This window comes from Amblyomma mixtum, chromosome 4 (assembly GCF_055824585.1).
Source record: "Amblyomma mixtum isolate Tamu chromosome 4, ASM5582458v1, whole genome shotgun sequence".
Lineage (NCBI taxonomy): Eukaryota > Metazoa > Arthropoda > Arachnida > Ixodida > Ixodidae > Amblyomma > Amblyomma mixtum.
Window position 1 is genome coordinate 150167456 of NC_143015.1, and position 14092 is coordinate 150181547.

The 14092-nt window shown below is 46.9% G+C and overlaps 1 protein-coding gene across 1 annotated transcript in view; it reads left to right on the forward strand.

Annotated features, from left to right (window-relative positions):
- LOC149348747 (ATP-binding cassette sub-family C member 2-like) overlaps window positions 1-14092 on the forward strand; it is a 64875-nt gene that overhangs the window by 47694 nt on the left and 3089 nt on the right. Inside the window, exons 21-25 of the mRNA XM_089588308.1 lie at window positions 2489-2590; window positions 3621-3791; window positions 6014-6172; window positions 7150-7316; window positions 9925-10119. Of these exons, the coding sequence (XP_089444434.1) occupies window positions 2489-2590; window positions 3621-3791; window positions 6014-6172; window positions 7150-7316; window positions 9925-10119 (794 nt within the window). The remainder of the gene's footprint in view (window positions 1-2488; window positions 2591-3620; window positions 3792-6013; window positions 6173-7149; window positions 7317-9924; window positions 10120-14092) is intronic.

The following is a 14092-nucleotide window of genomic DNA, read 5'->3' on the forward strand; positions in this document are numbered from 1 at the left end:
GTGGTCCTCGATATGCATTATTGAGTTGCAAAAAATGTTTATTTCACCTTATAAAAATGGTTTATAGACAGTCTATAGACTTCTTATAGACTGTATTGCCTTCCTATAGATATTTCTTTTTGTCTCTATGGATTGACCACACCCTGTCTGTAGCATTTGTACTGCCTTTAGACCGTTCTCTGGGATTTGTCTATAGAGAGTCCATAGACGTTAGAGACAGAAGTGTATGGACAGTCTGCAGACTGTTTAAAAAATTTTTATAAAGGTCTGACCATAAGCGCTTGTCTGTCGTCTTTCGTGGCCTTTTCTTGTATGTCTTTCTTGCGGATATATTTATTACAATACAATACAATACAATACATCTTTATTTTCCAGAGAACAACTGGATGGTCTCTTGGGCTAAAAGCTACACAAAAGCTTGACGAGGCCCAAGAGACCATTACAAGGCAGCAGCTAATGAATAGATAGATAATAGATGAATAGTACATAAGTAGACAGTAATAGGGAAATAATAAAACAGTTACTGTGACAAGTAATAATGATGTCAGTCACATAAAGCAGCCAGTAATGAACAGAAACCAAAATAAAACAACTGAAAAGCACATACGCGGAAACAACAGACAAAAATTAATGGATCACAACTGCACGAAATAGGAATGTAATTGTTTTTTGTTCAAGCCCTCTGTGCGTCCATATTGGTTTAGTATTGTAGGGAGGTTATGGGTAAGAGACTGATATTTATAAAATGTACGAAAATGAGGAACTGCCCACGCATCAACATTTCTTGTTTGCACGCTAATATTTCGTCGCTCTAAGGATGCCATATTCCAAAAGATATGCGCCATCTTCCTCAACTACAATTTGTTTTAAAAAAGAAACACGATGAAAACAAAAGTAATGTTAAGCAGCCTATGATGGGTACAAGGTTTTTCGATGAGCAGAGGAACACTGGCAGTGGTAAGCAAATACGTGGCGACTGCAGAAGTCGGCCACGTATACCCAATAGTTCTCGACAAAAGCATTTTTGAACGGGAACCAGTTTATGAACGCACTTTTTTCATATATTGTACAATTTCCTCCTTACGAATTAATATGTCTGCAGACCACCCGGCAGCAGGCTCTAATTTTTTGCTCTTAACGTTTTTACTGTCGTCAAAAGCGTTCCCCTTTTGTTTTCTATGGCAGCATTAACTGCTCGATGCGAGTGATGGAAACACTCTGGAATAAAGGATTCGTTCCACATCGGAAGACTGGACAATTACCTGATTCGATATTTCCATAACAATAACTTACAATTTTTCAATATTAAAAATTTTAGTCCAGGAATGTTGAACATGAGTGCGAAAGAGCTAGAAGAATAACACTGGGACGGAGTGCACTGGAATGGAGCGGAGTGCGTGTAGTGCACCTCTAGGGGCGCTCCAGTCATGAGTAGCGGGTTACTGCTTTGTGGGAGAACGTCTGGTGGCTGCAGACCCCCGCAGCTTATAAAATGCTCGCGCCCCTACAAAAATTTCTTTAGACAGTCAGCAAGCTCTCTACGGACAAACCCTAGAGAGTAGTAAAAAGGCAATACAACTTCTATAGACAGTCTATAGAGAGTCTATAGACAATCTATAAATTTATGTCCATACACTCTTAGTAGACTTTTGTCTATAGATCGTCTATAGACTGTGGATACAGAGAAGAAGAAATATCTATAGGAAGGCAATGGAGTCTATAAGAAGTCTATAGACTGCATGCACAACATTTTTACAAGAGCGGTAACCGTGCAGTGCGCGCCGAGGGAGAAAAGCGGTGTCTTCGACGTATGTCGATCGTGCAGTGGCAAGTAGAAAATTAAGAGGTTATCGTAAAACGTCATGCGGGATTTTTGCTTCATCAGTACAATATTAATTTTTGTCTGTTCAATTTTTCTTTGAATAATCGTCTTTTAATTTCGTCTTTCCGACGCTTTGCTCCCTCTATGGGCGCTATTCATCCCCTCCTCCTTCTCTCTGTTTCTCTTCTTCCTTTTGCCTTGCCATCACGCATTCCGGCCACACAACCCTCCGGTCGTAACGGCCACAACAGTGCGCTTAGCAGAAAAGCCGACACCTCCTCTTCTACGCTCTCTGTTTTTCTTCGCAGTTCCTTTCAGTTCTGTAATAAACTAACTTGCCTATCCAAAATTATTTCATATGGTCGCTTTGTGGCACTACATGTGCTCGATATGCCGTAGCGTCCGGCTGAACCAACGTTAGTGCATATCACATGCACGCGAAGATCCTCATTTGTCATAACTGCATGACACAAGCGCTCAGAACTTATACAGCTCCTGGAATATGCCTTCTTAAGAGATTTCCTCTATCCAGGAAGCCTCAACAAGTTGTTTATTGGATGTCTTCAATAACGGCGTGACGCAACAATGGGGGACGCACAAAAATATCCATATGTTTCCATAAGCCCACTTTTGTTACAGTCATTTGTGGTTTTTTGTTTCCAACAGGTGCCCCTGTCACTGATGTTGATCTGTGTCATGCTGTTCAACGTGCTGCAAATGATCGTCTCCTTTGAGCGGTGCGTGGAGTACACCGAGCTGCCTGCAGAGGTGGGTTCTTACTGCTCTTCTGACTAGAGTTGGTGTAAACGCGCAACCTGGCATGCAGGCTTGACTTGGTTGTATGCCCAACTTATGTAGGCAGCATGCAGTTGCCTGTAGGAGCTGTTACGTGATTACCACTTGGCCCTCTCCACGTGACATAATCAGGGCTTTAGGGACGAGTTATGTCAGTAGGTGGCGCTCCTCCAACATATAATTTTAATTTCATTTGGTTGCTGCGTAAGGTCCCGTCCGCGTCGAATTCGTAGACGAGTTGAGCATATCCTAATGGAAAGCATTTGTTTTTCAAATATAGCTTTTCAAATATTAGAGGGCATGAAGATATTTCTCAGGTAACACATTGAGCTGGAACATGTTGTGACAAGAAAGCACGCACTTCTGTGCTGCCCTAGGTAATGTGGACAAGGGACAAGAAACACATGGCGCTGTATTGGACGATGTCTAAATTGTGTCATTTGTGATCATGTGGTTGAAGTATATAAGGGAGCGCTTGCGCCTCTGCAATGGAGTGTAGTATGTATGCCGCCGCCATCTTAGCAAACCCTAGGAAGCAACCCAGGATGTGCCGCTATACTCCCACTTTCGCTTTTGACCTTGCTACAACCGTCGCTACCGCCTACGCAGTGGTTTTATTGAAAAGCGTTCAACTACCATCATTCATGCTGCCGAAAAAAAAAAAGAAACAGTTCTGGCGGATGGGAGCATTCCGCTTCGGCAGGTACCCTGATCGGCACCCGCTTTGCACCTACATCTATTTCTTCATTTAGCTAGAGAGCAAATGATATAATCTTAAGTAATTTCGTTCGAAAGGCCCTCAGTGTCCGCTTTTCGGCGGAACCGATCTCGCTCTCGAAAACAAGGTGCTCTGAAGTTGAGGACTGTCCAAGGGTAACAAATCGATGCTGATACTGCAAAGTGGTAATGAAAGTTTTGACTTTACATCACGATGTCGCTGACGATAATGATGCGTTGTCTGTAGTCTTTCATGCACCGAAGTTTTTTTTTCTTCGCTTTTTAGAGTGACGTTCCACCCACGGGCTGCAAAAACAATCTGTCACTGCTCTCAACTTTGTCAAGCTGGCCAAGAGAAGGAATGGTGGAGTTCCAGAACTACTCAACTTCCTATCAACCTGGTGTGCTACCCAATGTACTCAGTGACATCACGTTCGTGGTTAAACCGATGGAAAAGGTATGCGCACGCATGCTATCAGCCGCTTCTCATAGAAGTTAAATCCTATGAAGGAGAGTGAGGCAAAACGCAACCCAAATTTCCAAATCGCCGCCCTTTATTTGTTCACAGATATGAAAAACAAATGTTATCGAATTATTCTCTACTCTCGCGGCATCACGCTTGCGAGATATGAAAAGACGAGCCGAAAAGAAGCACAATAGAACTTTATGAAATTCATAAAATCACCAGTCTAACTGCACCCACGACAGGAAAAAAGCCTCTCACCTATTCTTTCTATTAACCCAGTCTTGTGCCAGCTGCTGTCACCTTGTCCCCCAGTTCATCCCAGTCTGAACCCCCCCCCCCCCCCCCCCCCCTTCTTGTGTGTCCTTCTTGTTCTGGTCCTTTGTCTGTAAGCGCTGTTTTTTTCAAGATGCCCCCCCCCCCCCCCCCCATCTTACTTTCTGTGCCCACTGCACCATTGCGCGAGGAGTGGTATGAGGACTACCGGAGACATGTGAATATAAAGTCGGAAATGACCAATTACGCGTATATAGGCACTAACTCATTCACGCTATCGCTTCATATCATTAAGGCGGAGCTTAAGTGTCCACTCCATTTTTTTTCGTGCACTATGTACGCGAGGTCTCTGATTATTTTTTTCACGTACAGTCTTTGTCATAAGTTTAGAGCCCAGGGGGTTCACTTCTAAGCTTTATATTGGGACTCCAGGAGCATTCGTGGAAGTCCTACCTATTGCAGGAGGCAGCACCAGAAATCTTCTCATGTCCAGGAAATTTGGAGCGCTAGAGATTCGTTAAGAACAATACAGTGTGGCTCAAAAAGAAAACCCCCTGGGCTCCAAACTTTTGACAAAGGCTGTACGTGTACCCATTATAACTTTGCTTATTGCCAGGAACTGCCGTGCAAGCCACTGATGGCTATGGCGCGCCTGAATATATGTGCTGTTTTCGCTAACGTGGGAACAAAAGTTTTGTTACGTTAGGCGGTGCATGCAGTGATATGCGCATCAGGAAGGAAGACGAAGAAGCTTGTGAGTTTTTGGAGAAGACGACGGTCGAGCAGTGTCGATCGGCTGGTGCCTGCAATAAACGCCTACTGTTTGAAAGCCCTGTCTTCCGTGTCCGCCCTCTGCAATCCCAAGCGGAACTACCCCGAACAGTATTATTAATAATGTCATTATTATTATTTCCTCGGAAGGAAAATAAATTTATTTCACCTAAAATATGTTTAAGACAAGGAACATCACGTGTTTGAGGTGTGCTCTCAGATACGAAACTAATGAGCCCTTTAAGGCGCTTTTCACACAGCTGTGTATATTGCGAACTCGCTACTATTTATTCAGTGTGCTTCGCTAACACTGATTTCTAAACTTCGGGCAAATTTTGTATCCGTCACCATTCAAATAAAGCGATTTTTATGCCACCTAGAGAAGGCATAAAAAACTATTTAACCGAACAGTCAGCTCGGTAGGACGTCTTCTGCGATTTTCTTGATAACAGATTTTGCCACGTGTGTTAGTGCGGAATCAATTCTAGCCGCATTCCCTGGGTTTCAGCGGTGTGTGTCTGTGTGAAGCCTCCGAGTAGCAAGTGTAACTGGCTCACTGGGTCAGTGGACACCTCAATCTCGCTGCAAGTAGGCGATGTCCACGTATACCAATTGAGGCAGATGAGCTCCTTTCCTTCTCTCAAATCCAGCGGAAGGTTTTACTTTACTCGAGTTTAGACTCCGTTGAAAGCAGAATTAATTTCTGCTAAAATATGCATAAAACGGGGATATTAGCGTGCTAGCGGTAGGCTGTCAGTTACACAACAAACTATGCATCTCTTACAAGTATACTAGTCGTCGTTGTTTCCGTTAAAGAAACTGAGATCACTGCGGTGACCCTCATTGGAGCAGTGCGAAAGCATAACGTCCACGTACTATATCGACGTCCGCGGCTGTTCTGACGTCCGTGTACTATATCGACGTCCGTGGCTATTTTGACGTCTAATTTTTCGCGTTTTCTCGCGTTTTAATAATTCACTAATTACACTTCATAAACCAAATTTTTCCAACAGCAGCATTTTATCACACACTGTCACAATCGCACTTTCAGAGATTCACCTTCAGAGAACGACGTAATCGTTCGGACACGTTTTGCGAATACTTTCTGCTGACGCGACAGAGCCACATAATGCTCACGCATTAAAAACAAGGACTGATCACACTTCCAGATCGGAGTCGTGGGTCGCACGGGTGCGGGCAAGTCTTCGCTAGTGCTCGCCCTACTGCGCATGCTCAGACCGTCCGAGGGCCGCATCCTCATCGACGGCGTCGACATAGAAGAGGTCCCGCTCCGAAAACTGCGCAGGAGCATCACCGTCATACCACAGGTGACTGAACCCGATAGTTTTTTAATGCATAGTAACTTTGTGTTTATAGCAGGGTAAACACTTGCTTCACTGTTAAGTCTTCTCCTTATAATATATCTAGATCAACACGCTGTCATTCTCCCAGTGACTGCCAGCCTCTGCCCATACCTGCTAAAGGGTTTTCGCCTTTTACTCATTCGAATAGGTTATCACATCTTGTTACTCACAAGTAACCAGAGTCACGACCCTCGGACAGTCCCGCCGTCTCTCAACACTCGAATCACGCAATGTCATCTACCGTCTCTGTCTACTTCAGGCGTTGTCGTAGCTGAAAATCGTAACACAAAATCACAACGCCCATTCCTAAAAGCCTCACCAAGAACGCCCTCCCGCCTGATCCACGATAAACCGACAACGCCGGATCCACGACAGCCAGCCTGATAGGACAAACGTTTTGTACATTTTTATGTATATTTTTACTCCAGACAGCCGTTCAAAACCAGTACGTACCTCCAACCATTATGTAACGCATTCCGAAACATGAAATCAAATGTAGTGATAAATCAAGTGCGTGAATATTGCGCCCCGCGAGGTAGTTGTGAAAACATGCAAACATGAGCCAGTAACCATTTTTTTCGGTTTCATGGGGTTTAACATCTCAAAGCGACTCAGGCTATGAGGGACGCCGTGTTGAAGGGCTCCGGAAATTTCGACCAGTAAGCATTTGTATGATACAAAATGAGTTTGTGCAGAAATCAACATAAAGTCAGAAAATAGCCCTGCTAGAGTGTCTCCACCAATGTTACCTAAGTTATAAGCATGTAGAAGGAGCAACACAGTTCATGCACAATATTCGTGGCACCATAATTCCAAGCCTAAGCGGTCAAGTCGAGCTTCATGGGCAGCATTTCACTGCATAACTAGGCTGATGATGATGATTGTGCTTCGGTCACAGAAGCGTCTGCTTCTTCTTCTGAGTAAAATATCTGCCCGTGCAGGACCCCAGCCTCGTGAGGGGGACTCTGCGGATGAACCTGGACCCCACTGACTCGCACTCTGACGCCGACATCTGGCAAGCAGTGGAACGGTCCCACCTCGCCAGCGTCGTCTCTAGTGACGCAAGAGGGTTGTTACTAGAGACCACAGATGGCGGCACTAACCTCAGGTGAGGTGCTCGAAACAGTATTAAGATGAGATTAATCGTGTAACATCGTTGTCAGTACGAAGTATGTCTTTAGGCGAGTAATGTTAAGTTGATTTATCGGTACCTGCTTTCTGGTTGTTACCTCACAGAAAGATTATTTTTGTGAGAGTTTATACTCTTGCCTCTCCTCCCTCCCTTTCCTCTTATTCCTCCTCCTCCTCCTCCGTTTCCTCCCATCGACTTCTAATCACTGGCCTAGTAGAGAACTACACCTGAATAAAAATCTCCTTAAAAAAAAACTTACCCCCATTTCCAAACATATAATTCTTAGACTGCGACACGGGTTCAAAACATCCGTGATCTCACATTTTTTATCGCATTTTTCGCACCTTTTTTCGATTTTTTTTTCAATCTTAGGTCAGCGCATGCGCTACTTTTGCTCGGGTTCCGTTCACTTGGTTCGGTTTGGTTTTCTTCGTCAGTCGGAAGTTAGCGCCTGTGTTGTTGGTGTGTTTTCTCTCCCCTTGTGTCCGTCGTCCTGGTTTTGCGCTGCTGTTACGTTAAGCCTTCCGGGCTGTAGATTCATGCACCATCACTTCCAAAACGACATTTACAGGATGAATGGCGAAATGGTAACCAAGGTATAAGTAGATCTACCACTCATTCTAGCGACGATGGTTGGTTTGGTTTGTGGGGTTTAACGTCCCAAAGCAACTCAGGCTGAGATACGCCGTAGTGAAGAGCTCCGGAAATTTCGACCACCTTTAACATGCACTGACATCGCACAGTACACGGGCCTTCGCCTCCATCGAAATTCGCCCGCCGCGGCCGGGATCAAACCCGCATCTTTCGGGTCAGCAGCCGAGCGCCATAACCACTGAGCTACCGCGGAGGCTTTCTTGCGATGAAACTGAAGGAGTTCTGTTGTTGGTGCGCAAGAAGAGGCAAAATTTTCTTGGGACTAACAGAAGGAATAACCTGAGAATACGAAAGCTTGAAGATACCTGAGATTAAACGAAAAGTTCGAAAGGCTAAATGGTGATCCGGCACAAAAGCACTCACAAATCTTATATTTTTCACGGAAATTTAGAGCGAGCGTCGGCATCCTGTATAGAGTAACTATAAATTCTAGCCATAACTTTGTTCTCAAGGGAAACTCTGCCCAGCTAAGCATCACCCATATCGGGCATAGCAGCAGCATTCACGAATGCCTGTCCCACGCCGTTCGCCTAAATTTTGACTTAACTTCACTTTGGACACCGCTTTTGAGCATGATTTTTCAAATTCACCCGAAAATCGCTTTCCATTTCGATTGTGTCCTACGTAGATGCCGGCCGTAAGGATAACTACAAAATCAATGAGAAGAAACCTCACGCATTCCGGTGCCAACAACAAAACCTGCTTTTTACAGCGGCATCTGTTTGGGACACGTTTCCCGATTCTGTGGCGTTGCCGTTGGAGTAACACTAAGCCACGCTGATTGGTCAGCGTGCAGTGACACCGTGCATGACGTCAACGCAAAGCGTCATGACAAAGCGCCATGCTTAATGGTCCGAACACAGTGACAGCATGACGACGTCATACGAACGTTACCAGACAATGAGAAAAATAATTAACGGATTAGCAGTATTTACCACCGCAAACACCTGTCTCTAAATCTTGTGTTAAGCCCCAACTCCAAGGGCCCTTCCTGGGCGTACGCGCTCAGCGTCGGCGCTCTTGGCGTACGCTAGAACCGGTCTGCGCATGCGCACTGCAGGAGACGCCAGCGAACCTCGGCGAGGCGCCGATATCTGTCACTGCTAGATATCTGCGCCAGCGCTCGCGCGAGCGCCGGAAGCTGCTCACCGTCACGTCTCTCATGGGCGTACCTCGGACAGACATACACCAATGGAAGGACGCGGCTCTCGGGACATCCGGTGCGGCTTTTCGCGCGCTTTTCAAAACTTGCTGTCTACATTTTTGCTTGGTGCCGAGGCTGTTCGCGCCATGTCGCAAAATAAAATAATAAATGAAAGTCTGATCGCCGCAGTAGAAAGGCGACCGTCGTTCTGGCAGGCGAGCCATAAAAGCCATAAAAATAAGCTAATAAAGGCAGCATTGTGGCTTGAAGTGGCAGCGGAGATTCTGCCAAGCCTGCCAAGCACAGGTAAGCCGATATCTTGCTTGTGACGAGTGCTGATTGAGTGAAATGTGCTCGAAAACGCTTGTGTTTCAATCGTGCAGAGGGTTCCGCTCTAGCCCAAAAGCGGTGGAAATCGCTACGAGACAAATTTTGCCGGATATATCAAGCGGCGACGGAGGCAAAGAAAAGTGGCGCCGGGGCCGAAGAAGTGGCCGACAGGTCTGGCAACCACACAGCAGCGTGAGCACAAGCGCGAGCAGCGTGCGGCAGCGCTAGCCAGCGCCTAGTACCATGGAGATGCGTACTGCTGCCAGCGCCTGTCGTTGCGCGGCGCCAAGAGCGCCGACGCTGAGCGCGTACGCCCAGGAAGTGTCGTTGGAGTTGGGGCTTTACACAGTCAAAATCAACCTGTCAGTGCTAGCCTCACTAGCGTTTCAGCGCCGAGGAAAAGACATCTACGCGTTCGATTGTGCCGAACAGTAGTCGCTTATTTCATCGGCGCAGCGTGGGTCAGCGGCAGCTGGTGTGCCTTGCCCGCGCCCTCCTGCGGGGATCCAAGGTACTCCTGCTGGACGAAGCGACGTCCCAGATGGACGGCGACACGGACCGCCTCATACAGGCCACGCTCAGGGAGGCCTTCGCGGGATGCACTCTCCTCACGGTTGCCCACCGAATCCACACGGTGCTTGACTACGACCGGTAAGATGACCGAGTAACGGTTGGCTAGCCAATCTACACAGGCATCTATCTGTCTGGCTGAACATTACGTCCGGAACAGAAAATTAGGACGGGGATTTCTAGCACCAACAATCGAGCCCTTGTACTGAGCGCAGCGACTACTGTATCGAAGTTTCGCCTCGCACTACGCTTCTGTAGTCGGATAAAATTCAAGAACGTAGCGGGTTTTCCCCGTCAAAGGATCCCTTTCCAGCCAATGGTGTCGGTCGACTCTCATGACCCCGCTAGCGTGACAATGCAGCCCAACAAACACAAAACCTCCTCAGAAACTCCAAAAAAGGATGGAATGTCCCAGTCCCAGTACAACGTTTATCAAACGTTTCCAGACCATAGAGGCACGACATAGAAACACAAGCAAAAAGGCAGTGCTCCCGCTAAAGGTCTAGAAACGTTTTTTCTGGAGTGTTAAGCAGCAACAAAAGCGAGTTAATGCATTTTCGTCCCAGAAATGTAACTGGGCATAACGTTTTGGGACCAATGATTTTCAACAAGAAATAAAAATCGACTGCTCGCGCTCTCTTTTCTCTCTCCTTCGCGCCACAAGCTGCGGGGAAAGAAGGTTTTGCTCTTGCACTCGTCGTTTTGAGAGATGAAACGGCAGTTTCATTAGAACAGCCGAAGGAAGCGGTTAACCCCGCATCTCTCTCGGTGCATGCGTTTCTCGCACGTGGGCCGTCGGCTCCATGCTGCGGCGGTCTGCATTTTCATCGCGCCGCCGGCAGCGGCGGTCAACATCTTTCCCGTCTTCTAGCGTTTTCCCAGCTTGCGCCCAACTTCAAAATTGTGTGGTGGTCCCTCCAGGCGTCTCCGACTATCGGCACTCCTCGCTGCGCCGCTGTCTAGCAGAAGTGCGGTAATGGCCTCCCGTCGCTCGCCCGGCTTCCTCGCTGGACGGACGCCATTTTGCGCACGCTTATTCGCGCTGCCCCAGACGTTCGAGCACAAGCCCCAGCGCGCGGCAGTTCTTGCTCTCGTCACTACGCCAACTGGGCTGTCGTGGACTTCGTAGCTACGGATTCACGGAAGTTTTCCCGCGCACCTCGGCGTGCCCGTACCATTCCTTTTGGAACTGATGCCGCGGCGGCGCATCGCAAGTCCTTTGCGCAGCTCCACGGCCCTACTGATGCCGCTGTTCGAGGCGGCGTTCGCGGCAGCGGAGTTCGTGGCAATAGGTGACTCCTCGCACGCACCCTGCATTCCTCAGCGCCTCCGACGACTGCAGCACGTTGGTGGTGGCAGCGTGGCCGTCTACTACGGTCTGAGGCGGGAAGGACCTTCGGAGACCCGCCACTCTCTTTCTGCGAGTGCCCATGGATTAGCCTGCTCTACCAACTTCGCCACCGCGCAGCCATCCTGCCGCAGCGGTATAGTTTGCGCAGTGTTCGCGTGGTTATATTGACTCTCTCCCACTGGATTAATCGTGCCTTGATCTAGACTCCCACGCTGGACTGTGCCGCATGCGCGGTCTGCCGCACCATGGATGCAGCGCGCCACCGCACGTACGTGAGCACGTTCACCTTCCCGCCTGGCTCCAAGCAGTCTTATCCCCACACTTAGTCACAAGAAAATAAAACTCCCAGGATCGTTACGAGGGTGTAACGCGTAGTTTGAGCGCTCGCTGTGCTGTGAGAAGGCGCAGGACAGAAGCCTGCGTTTAATTTATGGTTTCAGCTGTTGCAGCCTTGTATTTCATCCCTGGGTTTCCGTAGGCAACGTCGTCAAGGTATGTTGGTTTATTTTAATTATTTATTTAATTTATTTCTTTAAGCATACTGCAGGCCCTTTTCGCATTTTTTTTTAATTTTCGCCTAGTAGAACTAATATTTTTTTTTCTGGTTTGATAACACGTCGCTGAAGCTTTTGCTCCGAGTCTCTAAGCGTGAGGGGGTTTTCAACTTGAAGAAAATCCGTGACCTGGAACTGCGTGTCTGCAGCGTACGCCCATCTCGTCTTTTCTTTTGTCGCGCAAGTTGCTCTTTACATACGTTTGCTTTTGCGTGTGCATATCTGCTTTTCAAGCCCTTAGAATGCTCGTTTAAGGTGCATCAACTTTCAGCCTGTATTCTGTTATACTTGCTTCATATTGCAGATTTCTCAGGGCTGGAGAAAAAAGTGGCCATCATATGCATGGCGCCGTAGTGTTATGTACACTGTGTATTAAATGGTGCATACGTTTGCGTCTGCTGTTTGTATTGATTCAGATTTGCGCCGTTGAACGTACGTTTTTCGGCACGGACTTTCAATTCGGTCTGTATTGTTTTTCTTTGACTGAAACATGAATGCATTTTGATTGTGGTGGTGTATGGTGCGGTCGCCGGCATGGACGACAGGATGCAATTCGTGCTAAGAGCACACCTAGTAAACTGAAATTACTTCTGTATGGCGCTGCTATTTGCTCTTATATGAGCCAAATTGGGTGACTTTTTGAGTTCACATTTCCTTTGTGTGCAAAATGCTAGGACATTTCACGTAAACGGATAAGTGCAGAACGGCCGAGCCAGCACGCATTCAGACGAGTGGAAAGGTGGTTTACACCACCTGTAACGTAAGTATGCACCTGAAATTTGGCACATATGTGCGCTTGGATGCCTGCAGGCTGCACGAAAAATGAGGAATAATTTTATTGAACCAGAGCCGAGAAATCGAGCATTAACCTTTTGGGGCTTTCCATGGGACGCACAACTTTTTGGACATTGCTAGTTGTGGGGACGTTCTTTAGATGTGTTCGGGAAAAATGAGCACCTCCTGGGGAGATTCCAAATGTCCCGATGGGTCATTTTTGGGAGATTTTGAGGAGGTTTTGTGTTTGTTGGGAGGGAGCGGCGTCAAAATGGAGAAAGGGGTCTACCCCTCAGTTCTGACCATAGAAGGAAGAGGTTATCCTCACTCCCTGCTTTTTCACAATAAAACGGAGAGTTGAGCTAGTTGGTACGTACTGCTGGGAAAAAACCGGGGCTGTGACGAGGGACAAAGAAAAAAGAAGACAACAGGACCGGCGCTGACTACCAACTGAAAGTTTATTAGAAACAACACGCAATATATACTCCATTGGAGTATACTGGAGTATAATGGAGTATACTCAATTATACTCCACAAAAACATTGACTCGTCCGTGAGCACCCCCTCTGTAACAGTTCGTGACTGTGAACTAAAGTATCTTGGTTCAGGTGATTGATGTATCACTATGGCTTTTGGTGTTGCCATGCGCTCTTGGTTGTCGACGGAGTACATATTGCATGTTGTTTCTAATAAACTTTCAGTTGTTAGACAGCGCCAGTCCTGTTGGCTTCTTCTTCCTTTGTCCCTCGTCTCAGCGCTGTTTTTCCCCAGCTTTGTCACACTAGCAGAGTCATAAGAATCCGCCGATGCCAATGGCTGGAAGGGGTCCTTTGGCGGGAAAAAGCCGCTGGGTTCTCGCACTGTAGCCAACTATAGTCCTGTTCTTTGTACTTGTATAAGCTCAAAGCTGTACCGTACGCCAAATAACTTATTATACAGTTCAGAGGTGTTTACAGCGCTTTCAACTTCCTCAGAAAGCGTATTATGATGTCCGTGTGACTAATACGAAAGACAGAAGGAATCTTCCGACACAATTACTTTATTTTGAAATTGCGAAAGCGCGGCACGTAAAAGGGACCGGCATGTTGCGACCATTCTTCCCAATCACAATCCAATAATCCCAAGTAATCGCACTGCAAGTAAGTTCTTTTCGACTATAGCTTCATAAATTTAAAACCACGTACCTTAAGTGCTCCTCCAAGTACCTCTGCTCCATTAATTATAGCACTCCCTTCATTGCATTTTTAGACTAAACTCTAACCGCCGAGCACGCTGGTTGGTATCTTTAAGAACAATTTGAAGTTGTCTATCTCTGATCCAGTGTACCAGCACTTCCAGAAAAAAAAAAGAAAATTCGCGCCCCGAACACTTTTCA